Source organism: Hydra vulgaris, chromosome 06 (genome assembly GCF_038396675.1).
Source record: "Hydra vulgaris chromosome 06, alternate assembly HydraT2T_AEP".
In the NCBI taxonomy this organism is placed as follows: Eukaryota; Metazoa; Cnidaria; class Hydrozoa; order Anthoathecata; family Hydridae; genus Hydra; species Hydra vulgaris.
Genome location: NC_088925.1, coordinates 13,815,519 through 13,841,552, shown reverse-complemented (window position 1 = coordinate 13,841,552; position 26,034 = coordinate 13,815,519). Strand labels below are relative to the sequence as shown.

The 26,034-nt window shown below is 26.8% G+C and overlaps 1 protein-coding gene across 4 annotated transcripts in view; it reads right to left on the bottom strand.

Annotated features, from left to right (window-relative positions):
- LOC100203145 (activated CDC42 kinase 1) overlaps positions 1–26,034 on the bottom strand; it is a 63,684-nt gene that overhangs the window by 22,366 nt on the left and 15,284 nt on the right. For 3 of the 4 annotated variants that reach the window (XR_010638991.1, XM_065799273.1, XM_065799271.1), the window contains exons 4-7: positions 17,129–17,241; positions 16,280–16,456; positions 15,501–15,674; positions 2,540–2,722 (exon numbers count right to left, since the gene is read on the bottom strand). Coding sequence is in view for 3 of the 4 variants with exons in the window: in XM_065799273.1 (XP_065655345.1) it covers positions 2,540–2,722; positions 15,501–15,674; positions 16,280–16,456; positions 17,129–17,241 (647 nt within the window). In the remaining variant the exon portion in view is untranslated. The remainder of the gene's footprint in view (positions 1–2,539; positions 2,723–15,500; positions 15,675–16,279; positions 16,457–17,128; positions 17,242–26,034) is intronic. The other variant, XM_065799272.1, reaches the window with a different exon arrangement.

Sequence of the window (26,034 nt, the reverse complement as noted above, 5' to 3'; positions counted from 1 at the left end):
ATCATCTAAAGAATGAAAATCTTTAGTTCTACAGTATTCTAAAGAATGCTTTTTCAGGTGTTATTAAATTGATTGAATTAGAACTTTAACAGCCTCTACAAATTTTATTGCTACATGCAAATAAGCTTCCACTATGTCATTTGTTTGCAGAGTTGGATGGACCAACATCTGATCGAAATTCTATTCAGGCTCTATTGGAAAGTCCCAAGAAAATTGTGAGATCTTAAAACTCTTGATTCTCAGCATTTAAGCCATAATGTAGAAATGCCAGAGGTGAACAGAAATCTCATGCTTAAAAGCCTAATTTGTTAAGGTTATTTTAAAGGGGTTTTAGCTCCTTTAAAATAACATTATTACGTTATTTTAAAAGAGTTAAAACTCCTTTAAATAATTTGTTAACAAACTTAAAATAATGCATTTAAAAATAAGGATGAATCAAATAATTATTTAGAATAAAAAAATTAATTATGAAAAATTCCGAACATTTGCATAATATGGCTCAAAATTACTGCCAGGGGGTCTTGTTTAATTTTGCTCATCTTGGTCTTAGTTTTTTAGTTTTTTATAATAAATATAATAGACGGTACCTACTGTGTGACTCTATATTCCCATATTTTCAGTTTACTGAAAATCTCTTTATTTCAGAAGTTCTAGAGATTTTCAGAAAATCTTTAACAAAAGTAAATCTTACAGTCTAATAATTTCTTCTCTGAGAATCAATAAGGTTTTCAACCAATTCTACAGCTAACTTGCTTAACTATTATAACAAAAAAGGTTCTTTTGTGCTTTAGATAGAGTTGGCAAGACAAAGGCTATTGGTCTTAACATATCAAAGTCTGGTATGCTAGTCCTCTCCATAAGCTTGCTTCATTATGATGTATCTGGGAAAATATCTGTTAAATATTTAATCATTTTTTTCTAACCAACAAAGTTATATTTAAGGGCCAATAATTTTCTTCATTTCCAGTAACCTCTGTGGTATCACAAGGATCTAACTCTGGATCTGTATTGCTTATTATCTATATTAATGATCTTCCTGGCAATCTTTTATCTAAAGTGGCTCTGATTGCTAACGAAACCATATATACTGCTGTCTTGAATAAATTCATTACTCTTTATTCATCACTTAGAATAGACAGTCAATTTTAAAACTCTTTTCTTCAGCAGCTTTAGGTTTACAGTGGTTACTTTAGGGTACACAGCTTTAAAATACAAAAAAACTTATATTTTACAGTTTTTCAAGTCTTCTGTCATTGATCTTCTTTCTTTTTAAGAGTATTCTTTATTTTCTAGATACTCACAACTTAAATATTGGTTGTTTGGAACCTTGTTAAGAGTAATCAAGTTGACTCCTAAAAAAAGGAGTAAAAAAAAATAAAAAAATAAAAAAAGAAGAATAAAAAATAAAAAGATTTCATATTTTATTCTTCTTTACTGTTGGTTAAAGAGTTTACATCACACCACTAAATGAAATCCATCTGTCCAAATAACTCAAGGACACTCTCAACGTCTCATCAAAGAGTTCTTTAGTGCTTCAGACCTTAACAACAATATGCAAGCTATCTCTACTAGGCTTAATTTCTTTCCTAACAGCGTAGTCAACCGATGGAATTTACCCCCACAAACTGCAATTAACTCTCGTATTCTAAATGAATTTAAACATTCATTAATTTATTCATTGTATCAACAAACACTCTATACAGCACTAGTTTTACAATTTATTACCGAATTGCTGCTACAGCTCATCGCCTACTGACAAGAAGCTAAAGGGTTGCTACCACTTTCAAGCCAAATAAAGAAAAAACTCATTTACTTTTTGTTACAATTTTAATTCTTATTTTATTATTTTCTCGCCAAAGCTTATCATTATTATTATTATCATTATTATTATTATTATTATTATTATTATTATTATATATATAATATATATAATATATATAATATATATAATATATATATATATATATATATATAACATATATTTATATATATATATACAGATATTATATATATTTATATATATATAATAAATATATTATTGTATATATTATTTAATGATATAGTATTTATATATACATATATAAATATATATGTTACAATGGTAAAATAACTTTGACAAATTTTTTTAGAGAAAATAGTGGAAGCGGCAATTACACCAGAAGAAGTAAAAAAATCATATGAAAGAATAAGCCTACGCTTGTAACCAAAAAGAAGCAATAAAAGCTATGGGTAAAATCGAAGTTATTTGAGTGCATACATTTGGCAGTAAAAAGCTGGATAACATTCGATTGAAAGACCGTATCATTTAAAAAATGTTATTTAAGATATAATTGTGTTAAACACATTTTTTAAATCAAGGAAAAAAGACAAGTGATATTTCTGGAATTGATTTTGGAAACATTAATCTTCTGGAGATCAAGAAAGACAAGAATTTGAAATGATAAGATATTTAAATCAAATTATTTTGTAATTTTAAATAAAGTATATAATAAAAATTTTAAATAAACCTTAATTTTATCAAGTATTTATAACATTATACCTGGTGGTGCGACATGACAAGTATGTTACGAGCAGATAAATCACGATGAATTAAATTTTGAGAATGTATATATAGCATTCCAGAAGCTATTTGAAAAGCAAATTGACAAATTAAGGCAATAGATGTAATATGCCTCTGTTTCAGTTGATATAATAATGATCCTTGGCCTGCATACTCTGATATCTATGAACAATAACTAATAGTTTTTATTACTTATTAAAAAAAAATATATATATACATACATATATATATATATATATATATATATATATATATATATATATATATATATATATATATATATATATATATATATATATATATATATATATATATATATATATATATCTATATATATATATATATATACATATATATATATATATATATATATATATATATATATATATATATATATATATATGTATATATATAGAACCCTTAGATGTTGTCCGAAAGTTTTTTCGATATTTTGTTGACAAAAAGTAAAAATTAAAATGCAAGACCGGAATTTTTTTTTTTTAATAATGATAGACTGCCTGCCCCAACCAAACCCTCAGTCGATGTAGCAGCACTCCCTTGCGGGTCAGGCTATTTGTCAGTCGATGTAGCAGCACTCCCTTGCGAGTCAGGCTATTTGTCAGTCGATGTAGCAGCACTCCCTTGCGAGTCAGGCTATTTGTCAGTCGATGTAGCAGCACTCCCTTGCGAGTCAGGCTATAAGATAGTCGATGTAGCAACACTCCGCGCATGATTTACAGTAAAAAAAATAAAAATAAAAACATTTTATTAAAAAAAATAAAAATAAAAACATTTTATTAAAAAAAATAAAAATAAAAACATTGTTTATATTGTTATTCAAAATGTTATAAAAACATTCAGAATGTTTTTAAAAACATTCTGGTCAATTAAATTTGCGTTTTTGTGGTTTTTTTAAAAAACGATTAATTTGTAATTAAATTAATGGTTTTTACTTTCGTCCAACACGGAAATGTTGGACGAAAGTCAAAAGTAATTAAAAGTGACGTATGTGTTGGCGTAAGAATCACTTTTTTCCTTCCGCTCTTCCTAAAGCCAACAAACTATAGAACTATATATATATATATATATATATATATATATATATATATATATATATATATCTATATATATATATATATATATATATATATATATATATATATATATATATATATCAGTCTTCTTCATTTAGCCAGCGCTGAAGTCTTTTCACGCATGCCCACATACCCCCAAAAAGATTGGCAAGTGCATAAAAAAGCACTTGCCAAAAAAATAAAAGTGTTTTGTTTAAAATTTAAACAAAGCTTTTTTGTACATTTGTTCAACTTTTATTAAATGTGGCCTTTTTTTTACCAGTTTTCTTTTAAATTATTTTATCTAGTATTTATTCAAAGCTTTTCGCTATTTATATTTTAATTTAAACAGCAGAAAAAAATAAATTTTTTAAATTCTAGGCTAACTTAAAATGACCATCCTGCCAGTGCTTTTTCGTGCACTAACATTAAATTTCAAACGGAGAAGACTGATATATATGTATACATATATATATATATACACACATGTGTATATATATGTATACATATATATATATATATATATATATATATATATATATATATATATATATATATATATATATATATATATAAATATATATAAATACACATATGTATATATATGTATACATATATATATATATATATATATATACTAGCTGGAGTTACCCGGCGTTGCCCGGGCCAATATTTAAACTGGCTTACATGATATCTGTACACAAAAATGGGCCCAAAAATGGGCCTAAAAAATGGTCCCCCTGACCCCGGGGGTCGGGGTATGGGGTCAAAACCCAGCTAAGAACCTTCTCCCCCTCGAGGACTACCCCCATGCCAAATTTCATCGAGATCGGTCCGGCGGTTCGGATTTCTATAGAGAACAAACAAACACACACACATTGCCCTTTATACATATTAAGATATATGTATATTTATATATATATATATATATATACATATATATATGCATATATATATGTATACATATATATATATATATATATATATATATATATATATATATATATATATATATATATATATATATGTATATATATATATATATATATATATATATATACGGCTCTGCGTCTCTAGTTTTTATGTATGTTTTTTAGTAATTCTGACCTTGCCGGAAACGGTCTAAAATAGCCCTTGTATATATATATATATATATATATATATATATATATATATATATATATATATATATATATATATATATATACATATATATATATATATATATATATATATATATATATATAAATATATAAATATATATATATAGACATATATATATATATACATATGTATATATATATACATATGTGTATATATATACATGTGTATATATATACATATGCATATATATGCAGGGCTTGTGATAAAGAAAATGCCAAGCGTGTTATAACACGCTCATAAAATTATAATATGTTGTCATCGAGCGCAATTACGCATGCTTGGGGTCAGGGCCGCGAGAGCGATCTTGAAATTTGAAAATTGTGGAAGACTGTGTTTATAAAAAGCTTTTTATTTGTTATTTGACTTTCATTCGTCAATGTTTATAGTAGTATCTACAACAGCGTATTTATACTACTTCAACAATGTAGTTTTTTTATACTTTCCAACTTTTTGTTTTTTATTTGCGCCAGATTGCTATTTTTTTAAACACTTTAAAGGTAAAAAAAGTGGAACCAAACAAAAACGCAAGTGCTTAATAAGTTCTTATTATAGTATTGAAGAATAAATTTGTGGCTAAAATTTTTTGCTTTGGTTTTTTTGATATGTATTTGAAATGTTGTTAACTTAATATTTACGATTAGCAGTTTTTATATTTCTTGATATTTGTTTAATAATTAATTTTTTTCATAAATTAATTAATAATTATTAAATATATTTTTTTATAATTTCTTATTAAAATAACGCTTATTTTTAATGTCAAAAAATTAGTAGATTATAACACAAGAATAATTTGAAATTCTTCTTGAAAACTATTAGTTGTAAGTTAAATAACAGATTTTCCCATTAACTGTTGTCAGCGTTATATATTATATAAGTTTTAACTGCGTCATTAAAAAAAGAATTCTGTAGAAAAAAAGAATGCTGTAACATTGCTCAAAAAAAGATTGTTTTACTTAAATTAAGTTCTTTTATGTTAAGTTTTTAATTTTTTTCTCTTTTATTTACATTTTTTTTCAAGTTTACATTTTTTTTATTTATATTTTATTTAACTTTATCTTAGTTTAGTTTTTTTTAACACATTTTTGAAATAATTCAACATTTAGCATTAACATAAACATTATCATCAAGCAAATGTGTAAACGATGTGTGGAATATTATCAACAATAAATCAAATAAACCTTACTTGACATTTTTTCAAAATTAAAATTATTCAGAAGCTTTAACTTTCTTATAGTTATTTCCTAACTTTCTATTACCATTTCATTTGCAGATTTTTATATTCACATTGTGTTTCCACGCGCACTTGGTTAAAATAGTTAACATTCCATTATTGAAATTAGCTGTAACGACTTCAAACTGTTCATTCATTATGTTAGTGCAAAATGGAAAAATGCTGACAAAACAGCAAAACAGAAACGTGTAGAAAGCGAGTGAAGTAATGCTTATATTTTATAAAAGTACTTTGTATAAGGATATAAGTATAAGGAAAACGGAGTTTTACTGTTAAACCAACAAGTTTTATCATTACCAAAAAAAATTAATTACAAATATTTTATAAAAAAACCATATAAAAGCTTATTATTTTTTCCATCCCAAACTTCTGAACAAACGTGACTTTATACTCTCATTATAAGCTGAGCGAGCACTGTTTATCGCGCCTAGAATGTTTAAAAATACCGTTTACAGGCGTGTTTCACGAGCGTGGCACGATCACGCCACTACATCACAAGGCCTGTATATGTATACATATATATATATATACACACACACACACACACACACACACACACACACACACATATATATATATATGTATATATATATGTATATATATATGTATATATATATATATATATATATGTATATATATGCAGGGGCTATTTTAGACCGTTTTCGAAAGCGTCAACCATATTTAGGCCCCAATTTGGGCGTTGCACAAATTTTAAAGAAAAATTTTTTTTTTGTTTTTTTACTGCTGATGTTGTTGTTTTTTTGCAAAAAACCACTTATATTTGGCAACATTTCTGTTAAGTTAAATTTTTTTACTAGGATAGACCCTGATATACAGTATTGGACAAAACATTTGCAACCAACATCGAACAATGCTAAAAAGTGCTCCTAATTTTATGTGTCTTAAAAACGAAACGAACTATACTACCACAGCAAACAGTTCAGGAGTCTGGAGTAATAGCATGCCATGACATGAGCAATCAGCTGACAGGTGACAGCACACAGGCAGAATTTCGTTGACAAGTGCCATTTTGCAGCGGACAAAACAAGTGCAATTTTTTTGGTTTGTTTCATTTTCTTAAGTCTGGTCCGTGTCAACGTCACCGAAGTTTTTTAATAATTAAAGGAAGTATCCAGAAGTTTCCAGAAGTTTCCAGAAGCATGCAGAAGCATCCAGAAGTTTCCAGAAGAAGCATCTGGAAGCATCCAGTAGCATCCAGAAATATCCAGAAGCATTCAGAAGTATCCAGACGCATCCAGAAGCTTCCAGAAGCATTGAAAAGAAGCATCTAGAATCTTGCGGAACAGGTTCACACAGGTTCATTTTACTATATAAGAGACATGTTAATCGACATGTAATTCAGTCAGTATTATCAAGACAGTTTATCGAAGTGAGTTTTATCAAAGTGTTTTATCGAAGAACATCAATACAAGAAGTGAAATACAACAAGTGTTTCATTACATCAATACAGTCCACATCCAACCAAGACGTTGTGTTCCACAGAGCATTATTGTATCATCACAAGATAAATGTAACACGGTAAGCCTTGAGAAGCGTGATTATTTTTTTTTATTTTTTTTATGACTTTAAGTGCAAAAAAAAGGTGGAAGACCGCGTTCCATCACTTCTAGAGAGTATTTGATTATCTTCAGATCCATCAAGAAGGATTCCTGGATATCATCAGTCAAGATACAAAAGCAATTAGAGCTGCCTGCATCAGACCGAACAATCAGACGACATGCTGTTAAAACCGGATTGTTTTCTCGACGCACTGCAAAGAAACCGCTGATTTCACTAAAAAACCAGAAGAAAAGACTCCTGTTTGCTACATCTCATATTGACAGGAATGTGCAGAAATGACGAACTGTTGTGTTCAGTGATGAATCAAAGTTCAACATCATTGGGAGCAATGTCATTTGCCATGTACGTCGACCGGTTGGAAAACGCCTCAATTTACGTTACTGCCATAAGACCGTGAAGCATGGTGGAGGCAATGTAATGATCTGGGGGTGTTTTTCTGCTAACGGTCTAGGTCCAATACATCGAAACGATGGAATAATGGATCGTTTCATGTATAAAAATATCCTGAAAGATGTTATGTTACCTCATGCTGAATGGAATATGACAATAAAATGGGTTTTTCAGCAAGACAACAATGCGAAACACACTGCAAAAGTAGTCAGTGGTTTCAAGACAACCACCTATCAGTGATGGATTGGCTGCCTCAATCTCCAGATCTCAACCCTATTGAGAACCTGTGGGAGATTGTCAACCGCAGAATTAATCGTGAAGGTGTTCGTAATAAGGATCAACTGTTTGAACAAATCCAAAAGGCCTGGGCAGCGATTCCACAAAGTTTCATTGATCACCTGATTGAATCTATGCCTCAAAGATGCAAGGCTGTGATCGACAACAAAGGATTCGCCACGAAATATTGATAGCAAAATACAGCTTGGTCAACATTTTGTCGAGTTGCACTTGTTTTGTCCAGAAGGAAATCAACTTTTTTTAATACTTTTGATTAATTTATTAATTTTCGTGTACAAATAATGAACTTTGTGATGAATAAAATTTGAAGAACTTTGTCTCTAAACAGTTACATAGTTATTTCTCTAAATTGAAAAAATGCAGCACTTTTATATAAAGAAACTAAATTAGCATTATTTGGTTGCACTCGTTTTGTCCGATACTGTATATATATATATATATATATATATATATATACATATATATATATATATATATATATATATATATATATATATATATATATATGAACAAATAAATATTTTATTATTACTAATAAAAGAAATATTTTACTCATATTAATTACTTTTCTCTGAGTTGACTAATTAAAATTGAGTTGAATAATTAATTAAACAACAAAAATTTAACAAATGATGTAGATTTATATTTTAAATAACAATATTTATTAAAAGTTATAAATATTTTTCTGATAAGTATTTTTTCAAATCTGTTTTTAACTTAAACAACTAGAAAAATATTTTTTGTCTAAACCTCATGAAGTGAAGGCTTCACAAACTTTTGTCTAAGGCTATTGTTCCAGTACAATCATTTATAGTAATGTAAAAATATAATAATCAAGAAGCAAACTCTAGAGACTAGAGTCTTTTAGTTTTGATTTAAATAGTCAAAAATCAATTGATGTCAACTCCAAAACATGTGGTACAAAAAATCTGCCATGAATCTGGCTTTATGATACTTGGCTGATAAATCTTTAAATTTTTTAGCTGTGTTTTTTAGACTTAATGTTAAGATAGAAAGTTAAGTATTTTACTGTAATCTTATAAAAATATTAAATTTAAAAACAAAATTTATACAGAAATTTAACTCAGAAAGTCGATGAATACTAGAACCAGAACTGTTAACAATATACTAATCAAACTTATTGAAACATGATAAAGACATGAACAAACAGACATAAACAGATAGGCACCAAATAAATATAAAAAAAAAACAAAATTTTTTAACTGCTTCTCAAAGTTTGGTTAAAGATTCTTTAAAGGTCTCAAGGCTTATCTTCTCCTAAAGGCAGTCATGGAGGAAGTAAAATTTGTAGTGCACTTTGTAGTGCGGCCTTGTTGGGTTAATTTAAACCTTGTTGAGCTTCAGTAGGTTGCAGTCCAAATATGGCATTTGACTATGCACATCCCACCAAACTGAAATGTTTAATCTCAATACCTAAACCACTGAAAAAAGCTGTAGTTGCAATAAAGTTGTAAGATGTTGCCATGATTAGTTCATATTTCCTAATTAACAAGGATTGAAACTGATAAGAGATTCTGTTGTAATTTTTTTTGAACCTTTCACTAATTGTGACCGACTCTGCGTCTCTGGTTATTATGTATGTTTGTTAGTAATTCTGACCACTCCGAAAATGGCTATTGATCATGTGACCAAACCTGAAAAAAATTAGATTTTAAAAAAATTCTTGGTCACCCGCTTTTCTGACAAAAAAAAATAAGGTCACCAGAGTGTAATTCTAATCAGTAGTTTATATTCTACAGCCTTTAAATCAATCATGACATTTCAATGTATTAAAGAGCATTGAAAGAGCCACATGAAATCAGATAAGCTGTTTAAATGAAAAAATTTTGGTAAAATTTTACGAAAACGTTATTTATATACGCTATTGCAGATATATATATATATATATATATATATATATATATATATATATATATATATATAATATATATATATATATATATATATATATATATAAATATATATATATATATATATATATATATATATATATATATATATATATATATATATATATATATATATATATATATATATATATATATATATATATATATATAGTGCTTTTTTTCTAAAAAAAAAGGTGCCAGAACTCACCTGTATTTTTTGGGTAGGGGGTGAGTGGGGTCACTGTATATAAAATACAAACTTTACAAAACTATAAACTTCTATAACAAATCCCATAATTTTTTCAAATTTTCGTTGGATATCTCCTCTCATCTCCTTTCCTTGCTCTTTGTGTCTACTGCTGAATGCTTTCCGCTAAGTAACCACGAATCAACGTACTTTGAAGGATCGAAGCTTGTTAGCGGTGGTCCCACTAATTTAATGAATAACAACGTTGAAACTGTTTTATCCATTAATGAGGCCTTTGTTGGTGTGATGATCAGATTCATCTGTGAAAACCCTTGTTTGCATTCACTTGAGGAAATGGGGATAGTATGTAGAGCGTGTACCAAATGAACTAAATTTTCAGGATATGTTTTTTCTGCCAGGTATTCACGGAACCCATGAATCATTTCTCTTTCATTTAACTGTAGTCTTAATGACAGATTTCTGATTTCATTTTCTCCAAATGTCACCTGAGTGTTGACGTTTTCAGGCCAATCATTTTGGTCTAAGATGTGAGCCCATTGAGCTAATTCAACATATTTGTCAGCAAGCAACCTTTTCTCAATTGACTCTTTTAGTTTCATGTAAAAGGCCTTTGGATCAATAGCTGAATCATTTTTGGAATTTTTATTGTGAAGTGAAACTCCATGAAAACGGAGATTCTGTGCTGAAACTAAAGCAAATTTGTAATAGGGACCACCAATATTTCTTCTTTCTTCGAATACTTGAACAAGAGCTTTAACTTTTTGATTTGCTTTGTATAGATCAATATTGCGCTCTTGTAGGTCCAAACTTAATTCCGATAATTCTTGGAGAGCATCACATATTAATCCTAGATCCATTAAAAACTCTGTAGATGTAATTTTTTTTCTTAAACCTGCATAAGTGGATTTTTCATTTTTTTCTCTTGTAGGATCAACCATCGCTTCCTCAAAATGTTTCACCAGCACTTCATAATTTTCCCATACTGCAAAAACTGAACAGAAACTAGATGACACCCAACGTGTATTTAAAATTCGACCAATTTTCAGCAGCTGAATATTAATTAATTCTGCGCAAGAACATAACTCTCTGCTTTTTTTTGGGGAAGCATGATGTAAAGCTTATCAAGAAATGATTTGAAATTGTTAATACTTGAGATCTCCCTAATTGCTAGGGAGATCTCAAGTATTATTGCCTACTGATAATTCCAGTCTATGATTAGCACAATGCCAAACTATAACAGAAGGAAACTTTTCAGTGATTAATTTGAAAACGCCATTTTTGCATCCTAACATCACTGCTGCGCCATCACATGCTACAGAAACTAAATAATTTTTCAATTATTCATCTTTCATCCCATAAGAATGAAGACATAAGACTTTCAAGCTCCACTAAATCCAAAAATAAATTGATTGGTGAATTCATTCCACTGCCTTTTACACAGCACTGAATGTACACTATCAGTGTAAATTTTTGACTTATATTGGTTGATTCATCAATTCTTATCTAAATCTTACTCTTTGACTTTATGACTTCTGCAATAATTTTTTTCCTCATTTCGTTACATATATGATTGACAATATTAATGCATGCATTTGTAGAAAGAAGAATATGACCCATTTCAACTCCATTAATTTCTTGAAGATCAATTTCCATTTCAAAGTTGTTAAAAGACTGGTTTCCTTTTGCAACTTTATGTTTGCTGTTAAAATTTTCTCACGCGTTAAAGATTTTATAATATTATTTGACAGAGTTTCTTTTTTCGCTTCTTCTACCATCTTTAATGCAGCTTGATGTCCAGCAGATTCTTTGTGATCAAATATTTTCTTATGTAACAAACTTAACTGTTGCTTTCTATATTCACCATAAGAAACTTCATAATTGAACCATTCTTTAGATATTTTCATTCCCATCTTAGCTTCTACGCTAAGTGTTTTCACTTTTTGGCAGGTACTGCAACCAAGCTTTTTTTGTCGAAAACAAAGCCACTCGTTTTTGGAACAAAACTCTTTTTTTTTGCTCTAAAGTCCAGCAACTTAGCCAGCTAAAATCGGTGTAATTGTCTGCAAAAGGTAAATTTGACGTTGTAATTTTGATTTCTTCTGTTTCTTTTGCATTTAATTTGATTTTTTTCTGAACAGGGGAGTCCACCGAGAAGAAACTGGTAATTTTTTTCATAATTAGTTTTGCGTTATTTTTTTTAATTAATATTTTTATACCACTATATAAATATATAAATTAGGTTATAACTTTTAATTTAAAACGCTAATAACTGGAAATTCATTAACGATTTAATAAAAATTACTGTTGCTAATAGCGTAAAGTTTGTGTTTTAAAAATAGATCTTTTTTAAGTAGCGTAAGGCATTGTGAGATTCAGACAAACATTGCACAGAAACAATAGAATTTCTTAAAAAATTTCTTAAAAATGCGTGTGGCTGTGAGATTAATAATCGAAAAAAACAATTAGGCGTCATAAAAACAAACGCTATTAAGAAAAGAAGAAAATAAATTAAATTCTTCTCAAGCAAATTTTGAAACGCAGCGCTGTTATGTTTTCAAATCTGCAAAAAATGTTTAATAATTTCAGATGAACTAATTTCATTATATAATAATACGAGGAAAAAAAGGTTTATTTAAAGCAAAAAATTATATATATCAAAAACAAGCGCTATTATATATAGCAAAAAAAACTAAAGTAAAATTAAAATGTATTGTAATGATTGATTTTTAAGCAAAATAGAAGCAAAGATCATAAAAACAAAATTTAATTCTGATAAAAAAAATATGATTTAATTTAAAACTAATTTAATAAAAAGTATATATTTTTATTCTGATTAAAAAAATATATAATTTAATTTAGTTTTTAAAAATATATAATTTAATTTTGATTTAAAAAATATATTTTAATATAAGTTTATTAAAATTAAAGTTAATGCTTGGGTTTAACTTAACTGTCAAATTTATTTAAAAATATTACTAAATATTATTCAATATTGAAATTTTATATGTTTTATATCTGGAAAGTAGCTACCTCAAGCATCAAAAAATGCTGCATTTGCCCCTGATATATTTATTATATACCAGGGGTAAGCACTACAGTTGTGGAGGCTACTTGAATTGTGGTTATAACCTTCTATCAACTCTTTAATTCCAAAGCACAAACCTTGATAAACAAGACCACTGTGTGGAGAATAAAGTTGAGCGTGGTACACCAGGATTGTGGTAGGGATTGAACTCAGAACTTTTCACTTATGAAGCGAGCTCTACCACTACTGCATATATACAGGAGCGTGGTGGTTCTAAAAAGCCCATGCGGGATTTTTATGAAAAGGCCTATATATACGGTATTTTACCATATATGCTTGATGTAAAGGCCCATACGAAAATAAATTTGTATATGTATGTATGTATGTATATATTTATATTTATATTTATATATATATATATATATATATATATATATATATATATATATATATAATAACTGACCTTTTTCTAATAAATCATCAATACAAACTAGCAAGTTGAGATAACACTTGTAATTATTAATATTGTTTGTAATACGTTTGTAATTAATAATATTGTAATTATTAATTATTGTATTTGTGATTTGTAATTATTAATATTGTTTCTAATACTTCAAAATAAAAAATGGTAACAATACCATGCAGCGACCACGCTTTTATTCTGATTTTCTTAAAACACAATTTACCGCAAGCAAATACGATTAGTATTTTGTTTGAAGAACATAGCCTAACACAAAATTAGAAAATCAAAAATTATAATTTTTCTATTACTATATAATGATATATATTTTATTGTATAATAATATAAATTTTTTTAAACTATATATAATTTTTTTTCTAAATAAATATTAAAAATCTTCAAAAAATGCTATTTTATTGTTTTATTTTATTCGAAAATGCTATTTTATTGTTTTTTCATTTCAAAAATAAAACAAAATTAAAATAATGAAAATAAAAAAATTTAAAGCTATGGAATCTTTATAATTTATTTTAAACTTACCTAAAATTAATAGTAATAAAAATGTGTTGTAAATAAGTAAATTGTTAAGGTGTAATATCAAATTGTATTTGAAAATATTTGCGGTTCTCCCACACCTCAATTAAAATAAATTCGTTAAATAATATGGTTTTACGCTATTTTTAAAAGGTTTTATTTGTGTATTTATAGTTCATAATTCAAAGTTTGCATAAAACATATCTTCTTTAAATGTACTTTTTGCACATCCATCATCTTTTTTTAAATCTGTCTGAGGACAGGATATTACGGGGTGATTTGTTTATTAACATATTATATTAACAATAATATAAACTGCATAAAAATAAATAACTTCATTTATTATAAAATAAGTTTATATCTGTTAAAAAACGTTACAAAAATGCAAAACATGAGTTCGATACTTATTTATATAAAACTTAATTTAAAACTTAACGCTAAAACACTTTTTTTAAATGAATTAAAACGCAATACAATTACTATATAGTAATTGTATTGCATTTTAGTTCATTTAAAAAAATATTTTGGGGTTAAATTTTAAATTAAGTTAATTTAAGTCCAACAATAATATGGGTCTGCGGACTTTTTTAAATTTATTTCGTCAACATTACGATCGTTAAAAACGGTTTATGAGTTCATAAACTTTCTTATGAAAAAAAAATCATAATACGTCTTCAAATATCTACTTTGTTTTCAGAGCAATATTATTATTATGCAAAATACTAATATAATTGTTCAAAGTTGAAGACTTAAAATCAAGGTATTAATAAAATTTAATTTGTGCAAACATAAATATTGTAAATGATTGTGGAACTTCTTTAAAATGTAGAAAAAAATAAAATTTGCCAAAAGGCCCATATTTAGATGAAAAAGTGAAAAGCCCATGCGGGAATCCCGCATAACCTTTGGGGCCACCACGCCTCTGCATATATATATATATATATATATATATATATATATATATATATATATATATATATATATATATATATATATATATATATTATGTATATATATGTAATGCTTTAATCTAATGAAACTGCAGAATTAAAAAAAAAGCAACAAACTATTTTAAATTCATCCTCATTGTCTTGAAGAAAACCAAACAACTTTATAATGCTTGGATGATAATTATCAAGAGAAGCAAGAATAGAAACTTCTTTTCTCCACATTTCTTTTGTTTTGGTTGATATTAATCGTTGATGTTTCGTTGATGTTTTGACAGCTACAGGAGTATTTACCTTTTAAAGCATAGTAAAAAAATACAATATAACTGAATATAAATAAAATTTGAAAAAAAATTTAAATTATTATTTCAATAGTTTCAATAATGTTTGAAAATAGTATTAAAGAATTTACAAATTTTATACATATTTCATTGGATATAGTACATGTATATATTGTATGTATATATATATATATATATATATATATATATATATATATATATATATATATATATATATATATATATATATATATATATATATTTAAACAACTTTAAAAAGTATTCTACACAATAGAGTGCTCAATGTTCTTAAAAGAACAGAGCAATTATATATGAGTAGAAAATCACTTAACTAAATTTTTCCATTTGACACTGTGTTTCATCAACAAAGATTCATCAGAAATGAATGATCAAATTAATAAAACTTCAATTTATACCAAAAATTAAATTACAGGAAGTCGCAAATGTCATTTCTGATGAATCTTTGTTGATAAAACACAGTGTCAAATGGAAAAATTTAGTTAAGTGATTTTCTACTAATATATATATATATATATATATATATATATATATATTTTTTTTTTTTTTTTTTTTTTTTTAAGACCAAAAAGTAATTACTATATTTCCATTTTCATTTTTTCTTTTCCATATTCCTTTGTAAACACTTCCAAAATTTCCTGAGCCAATCATTTCATTTATTGACACATGATCAGATGCAATAAGCCGAGGCTTTTGTTTTAATAATAGTATGTCTGTTAAAAGTTGATCAATGTAAACAAGTTTGGTTGTTGAAACCTAGAACAATAGTAATAATTAAGAATTTAATCAAGGCAAAAGTGAAAAATGAGAACAGAACAATCAAGAGAAAAGAATGAGAACAGAACAATCAAGACAAAAGAATGAGAACAGAACAATCAAGAGAAAAGAATGAGAACAGAACAACCAAGACAAAAGAATGAGAACAGAACAATCAAGACAAAAGAATGAGAACAGAACAATCAAGACAAAAGAATGAGAACAGAACAATCTAGACAAAAGAATGAGAACAGAACAATCAAGACAAAAGAATGAGAACAGAACAATCAAGACAAAGAATAAGAACAGAACAATCAAGACAAAAGAATGAGAACAGAACAAAAAAAGAGAACAAGAACACCCATCACGATAATTCATCAAATGCAATCATAATTTGGATTTGATGGATTGCATGTTTTGCCATCAATAAGTTAAATAAAAATATATTTTCTAAACATAATATCACAGTTTACTTCATATCTTTTAATATTTTCATATCTTCTATTTCTATTGGTAAAACTAAAGTTAAACTTAAATTCTATTGGTGATACTAAATTTAATTTGGAATTTTATTGTTAAAAATTAACTTCTGTTGGGTATTTATTGACATTTTAAAAAAAAATTATATTTTGGAAAAATTAATTTGATTTAACAAAAAAATTGAAAGCAAACCTTGGAACAATTTTCATTGAAATTCTTGACAATTTTCTGGAATTTTGATAAATCAATTTTTGATACTAGTCCGACCAAACTTAACTCATTTGAACTCAACTTCAAAAAATCAGCTAAACAAAAAATAATATATAACAATGAATAGTATAATTTGGCATGTTCAGCTCATTAATTATTCAATGATTACTTAGTATATTAAAAAAAATGTATTATATAAAATTATTATATAAGGATTCCTTTCTAAATAAATAAAATGCTGATATAAAAATAAATAAAATGCTGAAAAATTTCTAAATAGGGAATAATTAAAATATCATACTTTTTTTTTTTTAATTTAAATAAATATATATCAGGGGTTATTCTAGACCATTTTTGAGAGTTTTTTGATATATATTTGAGAGATATTTGGGCGTCGCTTAAAATAAAATTTGAGATCCTTTTTTTTAACGTTTTTTAGAGCAAATACTTTTTTTTTTGCGAAAAAATCCCTATATTTGGCAATATTTCCACTAAATTTCTCCGGGACAGGGGGATGGTACCCCGCCAAAATTCATTCTTAGAAAAGTCCCTGTTTATATATATGTACAGCCCTTAGAATTCAAAAAAATATAGTGGACATCAGGTCAGCACAGTTTTGGAACAGGGTTTGACAAATCAACAAATATGTGAATGTCTTTAATAAAATTGACAAAAAAAAAAACTTTTTCTTTAAAAAGTCAATATTTGCTTCAAAATTTGAAAAATGAACAAAAATTTTACTGATTTTTAACTATTTTATTTTGAATTAATAAAATGTTAAATTTTCCTGTTTTTAAATTAACTGTTTTGTTTACTCTTTAAATAAAAGGTTTGTATTTGAACTTAAATAGAAAGTTCATTATGCTGTTGTCTTTAAATAATTTTGTTCAAACATTAAATAATACATTTTTTTGCTGATTTTATTTTAAAAATTTTATTCAGAATATAAATAAAACATTTTTTTTTTGCTGATTTTATTTTAACAATTTTATTCAAAATTTAAATAAAACATTTTTTTTTTGACATCTCTATTTTCATTATTTTATTTATAATTTAAATAAAAAGTTTATTCTGCTGTTTCAATTTATTTAAATCAAATAAAATTAAATTTTAAAATTCCAAGGTCAGCAAAAAATATATGCACACATGTGTATATATATATATATAATATATATATATATATATATATAAAATAGTATAGTAATAGTATATATATATATGTATATATATATATATATGTATATATATATATATATATATATATATATATATATAAAATATATATATATATATAGCTAAAACATTTTATTAAAAAAAATATAATAAAAACATTGTTTATATTGTTAAAAACATTCAGAATATTTTTAAAAACATTCTGGTCAATTAAATTTGCATTTTTGCGGTTTTTTTAAAAAACGATTAATTTGTTATTAAACAAAAGTCAAAAGTAATTAAAAGTGATATATTTGTTGGCGTAAGAATCATTTTTTTCCTTCCATACTCCCAAATGCAACAATATAGAAATATATATATATATATATATATATATATATATATATATATATATATATATATATATATATATATATATATATATATATATATATATATATATATATATATATATATATATATATATATATATATATATATATATATATATATATATATATATAATTATATAAATATATATATATATATATACATAGATATATATATATATATATATATATATATATATATATATATATATATATATATATATATATATAGTCTGACTCGCAGAGGAAACTACTGTTACATCGACTGAGGGTTTGGCATGGGGCAGCAATCTTTTCATTCATTATTCTTTGTTTTTTTCTTCTTTTTCTAAAAAAGCCATATTGATTTAGATAAGCAAAAAAAGTGAGCAAATGCTTACATAAATATGCTATAGTAGATATACATTTTTTAATCACAAAGAATAACAATAAACATAATAACCATTTTTTTTTTTTTAAATCAGTATAAAATTAAAAATAAGGTGGACACTAAACATTATCAGGGGTATTGTAAGCAGTTGTGCTTCACAATAATTCCTATATTATATATTTGTATGTATATTATTTTTAGTTACCTATTATTTCTTGATACTATATATTACAGTATAATTAACCACCTTAATTTAGTCAAAATTTAGCCTATGGTTGAATTCTGATGAACCAGACTGTTGATTCAGTGGTCTGGTTACAGATGAATTTTTACAAAATTAAATTATACAAAAGCAATTTATTTATGCATTATCAACAATCATAAGACTGGAGTAAAAATCTAGAGGTGGTGTTATCATTGCTAAGATCAACTGGGTTTTATCCTAAAGCTGTAGCATGTAATGTTGCAGTTGAGAGTTCAGTCAAACTAAACTTAAGTACCAATAAATTAAACCAATTAGAAGACATAACAATTATTAGTTTAAAAAATACAATTCGACTGCCCATGACATTGAAGTGTCAGAGAACCTTTTAAAAAAAGTTTTAAAAGTCAAACTAAATGCTTTGGTGTACCCAACACAGTGATTAGTACTTCAATGCTTGAACTGATTGTTTAAACTTTTACCCTAAAATATAATTTTGAATTAAGTATTTTTTATTTTAACATGCATTATTTTATTTCATTTCTTTTTATTTTGAGATTTAAATTTTAGGCAGCAACAGTGCATTGGCAATGCTGTGTTTTCTAAAAAAATTTGATTTTTACACAGCTTAAATAAAAAGAAAAATTGTTATTATTTTTGTAAGACATTTTGTAAGATTTTTTTAGAGCGTTATGACATGATAAACTTGAAAATTAGGTTAAATTGTATCAAAACTTCATGATTTCCATATATCCAGAGTGTAATAAAAATTATAGTGATTTAAATTATAACAGACATCATGACTCAAACATAGAGAGACTTGGCACTCAAGCAAAATAGCAAAAAGCACTAATAGAAGCACACTCCAGATGCAAAATAGCACTGGACTAAAATTCTACGTTGTTGGAATCATTCAGAGAGCTATTATAAAGTTAAGGAAACAACAAGATGGCAGCCTTAAATCCAATAAAATGAGTTTTGCAGCTGCCATTTTGTACCCACATTAAAAGATAAAAAAAATGACTTGATTAGCCACAAACAAATCTTTTGTTGCAATTTATCTCAGCCAATATCTATTGCAATACATCTATTATATCCATTTATTTAACCAAAAATTGAAAATTAAAAAGTTTTATAATTTTACAAAATTAGATTAAGTGTCACTAATATAGTTAAAAACTAGTCATCGGAGTGACACCAAAATAAAATAAACAAACAAGCAAAAAATTCAACATCTGTGCAAGCCTGTTGCAATACAATCAAATCTGTGTCTCAAATCTGTTACCATTTGATCAAATCTGTACCAACCTGTTGCAAATTACCTGTGCCAGCCTATTAGATAAAAAAGGTCATTTAGAAACAGAAAGTTTTGGCCTAGAATTGTTTCTCTAAACAACCCCTTAAATCTCTAATGGCCACACTCTTCCTACCCTATCTTCCTAGCATCCCAAAACAGACTTATTAGAATGTCTAACAATGAAACAGACTGTTTCATTGTTAGACATTCTAATAAGTCTGACTTTCATAGCTAAAATTTATTCTTCTATAAATTCTTAGAGCTTAAGATCTGAAAAAATTCGTGACATAGTCATGCAAAATTCCATTCTTGATGCCATTATATCTACTACATTAATGATCTTTTTGACAATCTTGGTTTTAAAGTGACTCTAAATTGACGTACTGATATAAAATCATATAGCACAGTTTTAATAAAAAGCAATCACTTTTTGTATTGTCCTGGTTATAATGTTAAACTAGTCCTCTAATAAAGTAGATAAAGTTCTTTAACTGTGGTGAAGTAATATAATATAAAAACCACTAATTCATTGTGGTTTATATATTTTTTTATAACCTTAGATGGTTTTTTTTATTATCTTCCTAGTTGTAGTGTCACAATAAAAAAAATTTTAAAAATAATATAAACTTTATTTTATTTTTTATTTTTTTCAACATCTTTGCTTCCAACAAGGCTGCAAGCAACCCCTATTAGAGTTTGAAGTTATTGGAAGAGAAAAGATGAAATTTATAGAGCAAGATAACAATTAACAGACAACTTGATCGATTGCAAATTATATGAATCAGGAAAATAAAATAAAGGAAGTAAATTCCAAAGGAATTTAATTCCTTTCGAACCAAAACATTTCGAAGTGTTCGAAGAAAAAACAAGTAGAATTAGAGTTTTTGGAGCACTTAGGAACAGTCAAAGAAAAAGGATGAGACTTAATTGATTGACAAGTAACACAAGAATGAATTTTAGTAGATGGCACAAGAGACGCTAGCTCCTTAGAACAGTGACCATTGTAGTATTTGTAGAGAAGAGAAAGAGAAGCAACATGACAATATGATAAAAATTGGAGGTTGGCTGCAATAGCAGGTCCAACTATGTTTACAATGCATTTTTGCACCTTGTCTAAAAAAGAAAGGGCATTATTGGAAAATCTGCGCCAGATATGGCAACATTATTCTTTACAAGGATGGATTTGAGATTTATAGATATAAAGATCCAGAGTAAGAAAGTAGCAAGCACGTTAAAGAGATGCAAATTTTGCAGTGGATTTGTTAAAAATAAAATGTATTGTTAAACAAAAATATTTAAACAAAAGTACTTTTTTGTTAAAAAGCGTACTGCAAAAGTGAATACATTCAACATTAAGATACAAGAAATAAGTTTTTAAACCATCTTAAAATAAAATTAAACATATATTCAATCCACCAATGTAAATATGTTTGTTGCAATAGACTGGCAGGTTTACAACAGTTTCCAATTGATGCACAACAATTACTGTTCAATATGTTGATCTGTCATTTTGGTGCAGTTTGGAATAAACACTTGGACTTGCAGGCAAGTGCAGCCTGTCCAAGAAACATATTTTTGAACAGAAATAATCCAGCATTATTTCAGCACTGGACTGAGCTATTACAAAAAAAGAACTGCATTTTCTCTTTTAAAGCAATTATAGTTGGCAGCAGGTATATCATTTAGTCTTTTGTTTTACCCTACAAAATATCAAACAATTTAGTATGTATCTGTTATAAAACGTTTTAGAGGTTTATCACAAATGCAGGCTTGGGCAGGAAAGCGTGCATTTTCATGCCATAATATGACCTTGCAAATGCTATTTGATTTTGAAAACTTAAAAATTTGTATACATTTTTAAAATGCGCTAAAAAAATTATCTTAACTAAGAAAAAACTTAAAAAAAAAACTTATTGCAAAAGAAGCAAATAAATCTTTGTAAAAAAAAAAAACAAAAAATAAAATAAAAATAACTTAACTAAAACTAAAATCAAAAAAATAAAAAACTAAACTTATAATTGTACTTAAAATTAAATAATAAACTATAACAATAAGATTATTTAAATCATGTTTGGAATAAATAACTTTAAATTGGAATAAACAACTTTGGAATAAATAACATTGAATTGTTTATCTTTACTAATGTTCTTATAATATAATATTATGTGAAATCTTTTTATAAAATAAAGTAACAACTTACATCTTACAATTGTTTAATAAACGCGCACATTTATAAGTAAAAAAAATGATTCTTATTAATTATTCGCAGTAACATAAACAAAAGAAAAAAATTATTAAATCATTTTAAAAGTTGATATAGTTTTTTTTTATTTTAAGACAATTACAATAAAAAATACATACTTATATAAATATAAAAGAATATATATGAAACTCATTAATATTTTTATAAAAATTCATTTTTTATAAAAATATTAATGATTTGTTACTTTATTTAAATGTGTTTCGATAATATAAAAACGTAAGTAAAGATCAAATTTATTTAATTCAAAAGGCTTTCAAAATAACAAGCTAAAATAGTTGAAATAAAATATTTTGATATCAGTTGAATAAATAATATTCTTCAACTTATTTTTAAAAACTAGAAAAGAAATTGACAAATCAAAATGAGCTGAACTAGTTTATCCTAAAGATAAGGTACTCGATAAGTTATACAAAATTGATTAAACTTTGTTTGACAAAAAGGTTCCCTGAAACAACTATTATTTCACAAACTATTTCTATTCTTTAAGGGTACATAGATCTTTAAAAACATTTAATAAAGGGTTATTCATACAACAAAACATAAAACTGTTAAGTTCATAAATGTTTAAAACATTCATATCTTTACATAAAAGTTTCATGTTTAAAAAACAAGAAACCTTTATTTAAAGATATAAATGTTTTTGTAAACTTATTGGCATAACAGAAAGCAAAATACACTATTATCAATTGTATCAGTATAATCAATATTCAAAGTTTGCTTTCTATTAATGATATAGATAATGCCTTGTTGTTCTTCTACAGTAGATTCTTCTTTTCAGCAACGAAAAGCTTCATTCTGCAGAGCAGTAAATTAAATGCACAAAAATGTTCTTAAAACTTATATTTGGGAAGTTTTGGGAACTCTTTGCTACATATTATTTATATGCAAATTCTAATAATTCTGATTTGCAAAAAAATCATTGGATTTCAAACAAAAACTCAAGTAAATACACTCTTTCATAAAACATTGTTCTATGAAAGAGTGTATTTATAAGTCATTGTTGTACATTCGGTATAAATTTATTGAATTTCCCATCATTTTATTAAGTGAGTATTTTATAAGTTTTTGTAAATAACTTCATATGCTTCTAGCCTCTCATTCAGTTCTTCACTAAGACATATTATAACATTAAATGTTTTGGTTTTAAAATTTTATTTAGTATGTGATTTGTTTTATCATAATTTTTTTTTATTTTTCTTCCTTAATTTTCTTTCAAATTCTTTGACAAACAATGTCTTTGGCTTTAAATTCATAGTATTCATAGAAATTTGACATTAAATTTACAAATTCAATCAATAATCTGTATTGCTTAACAGCAACTGACAAATTTCTATTTCTATTGATTATAACTTTAAATTAGAAGTATGAAAGCATTCAGAAATAGATTTTTAAAATGTCATCATAAAAGCACATTTTGAGACAACTTATATGATTACTTATATTCTGTGCTTAGCTTCTACATTGAAAAGACAGTTTCATCTTTTGATATTTGTTTAAAAGCTTTGGATATTTCCTCCCAGTTTTTATACAAAGCTTTTTTTTTTTTTTTTTAAACATCTTCGCTTTCAACAAGGCTGCAAGCAACCACTAACTAGAGTTGGAAGATAGTGGAAGAGAAAAGATGAAAATTGTAGAGCAAGATAACGATTGACAGACAACTTGAAGGATCGCAAATTATATGAACCAGAAAAGCAAGATGAAGGAAGCGAATTCCAAAGAACTGATGTTTGAGGAAAAAAACTAAACGAATAAGAGTTTTTGGAGCACTTAGGAACAGTAACAGAAAAAGGATGAGACTTAATTGAATGACGAGTAACACGAGAATGAATTTTAGTAGATGGCACAAGAGACGCTAGTTCTTTAGAGCAGTGCCCATTATAGTATTTGTAGAAATGAGAAAGAGAAGCGACATTACGATGATGTGATAATGGTTGGAGGTTGGCTACAAGTGCAAGTACAACTATGTTTACAATGCGTTTTTGCACTTTGTCTAAAAGAGAAAGCACATCATTAGAATATAGGTGGTAGATGAGAAGGTAGATGACTCATTGAGTACATTACCATTCATAAATATAGAAAGATCTAAACTATTGCGATAATGGTTGGCTGAAAAAAATTGAGTTTTATCTGAATTGTGAGTCCCATGCTGTAGCAGAAGTGAGATCCTTTTCAAGCTCAAATGCCCCCTCCAAGCAATCAGTGAGTGTTGGGTTCTTATCATGACAAGAATAAATGGTAGTATCATCAGAACAATGCCACCAACAATGAGAATATCTGGAAGATCGTTAATGTAAATTAAAAAGAGTATAGGGCCAAGAATTGAACCTTGAGGAACCCCTGAAGTTACAGAATAAGAAGAAGAGTGCTGTCCATCGAGAACAACTTTTATACTACGATTGGAAAGGAAGGATTCAATAATCTTAAAGATGTTACCAGCTACGCCATAAGAAGAAAGTTTATGGAGAAGACCAGCATGCCAAACTTTAAAGAAAGTTTTTGAAATGTCAAGAGCGATGGCCTTAACCTCTTCACCTTTATCTAATGCACGATAAAACCTATCGGTTATTACTATTAGCAGATTAGCTGTAGAACGAGAAGATCGAAATCCATATTGATGATCAGAAAGTAAGTTATTAGATTCAAGATGAGAGATTAAGTTTTTCTTCATTAAAGATTCAAAAACCTTGCTTATGATAGGAAGAAGACTAATGGGAAAGTAGTTAAACGAATCAGATTGCTCTCCAGAATTTTTGAAAATAGGGATAACAGATGCCGCTTTCCAGCAGGCTGTAAAACAAGACTCTGATAAGCACTTGTTGAATGGTTTTGAAAGTATAGACGACAGCTCCGATGAACATTTCTGCAAGACTATAACAGGTATGTTGTCTGGGCCACAAGTTGTAGAAGAGTCTAAGCAGGAAATCACTTTAGATACAGAAGCTGGAGTAATACAAATGTCAAGCAATGGATCAACCTATTTGACGGCTATATCAGGTAGAACGCAACTCGTGCAATCAAGACATGATATTGATGAAAAGTTCTTAGTAAACAATTCAGCTTTGTCTTTACGTGAGGTGACAAAGTCTGAACCATACAAGAGTGGTGGAATTACAGATTTGCCCTTATTATTGATACTATTAAAGATTCTTCAGAAGTCACGAGAGCCTAATTTTTGTGATGAAATACGAGATTTCATGACCTGAGAAAGCGGGCTT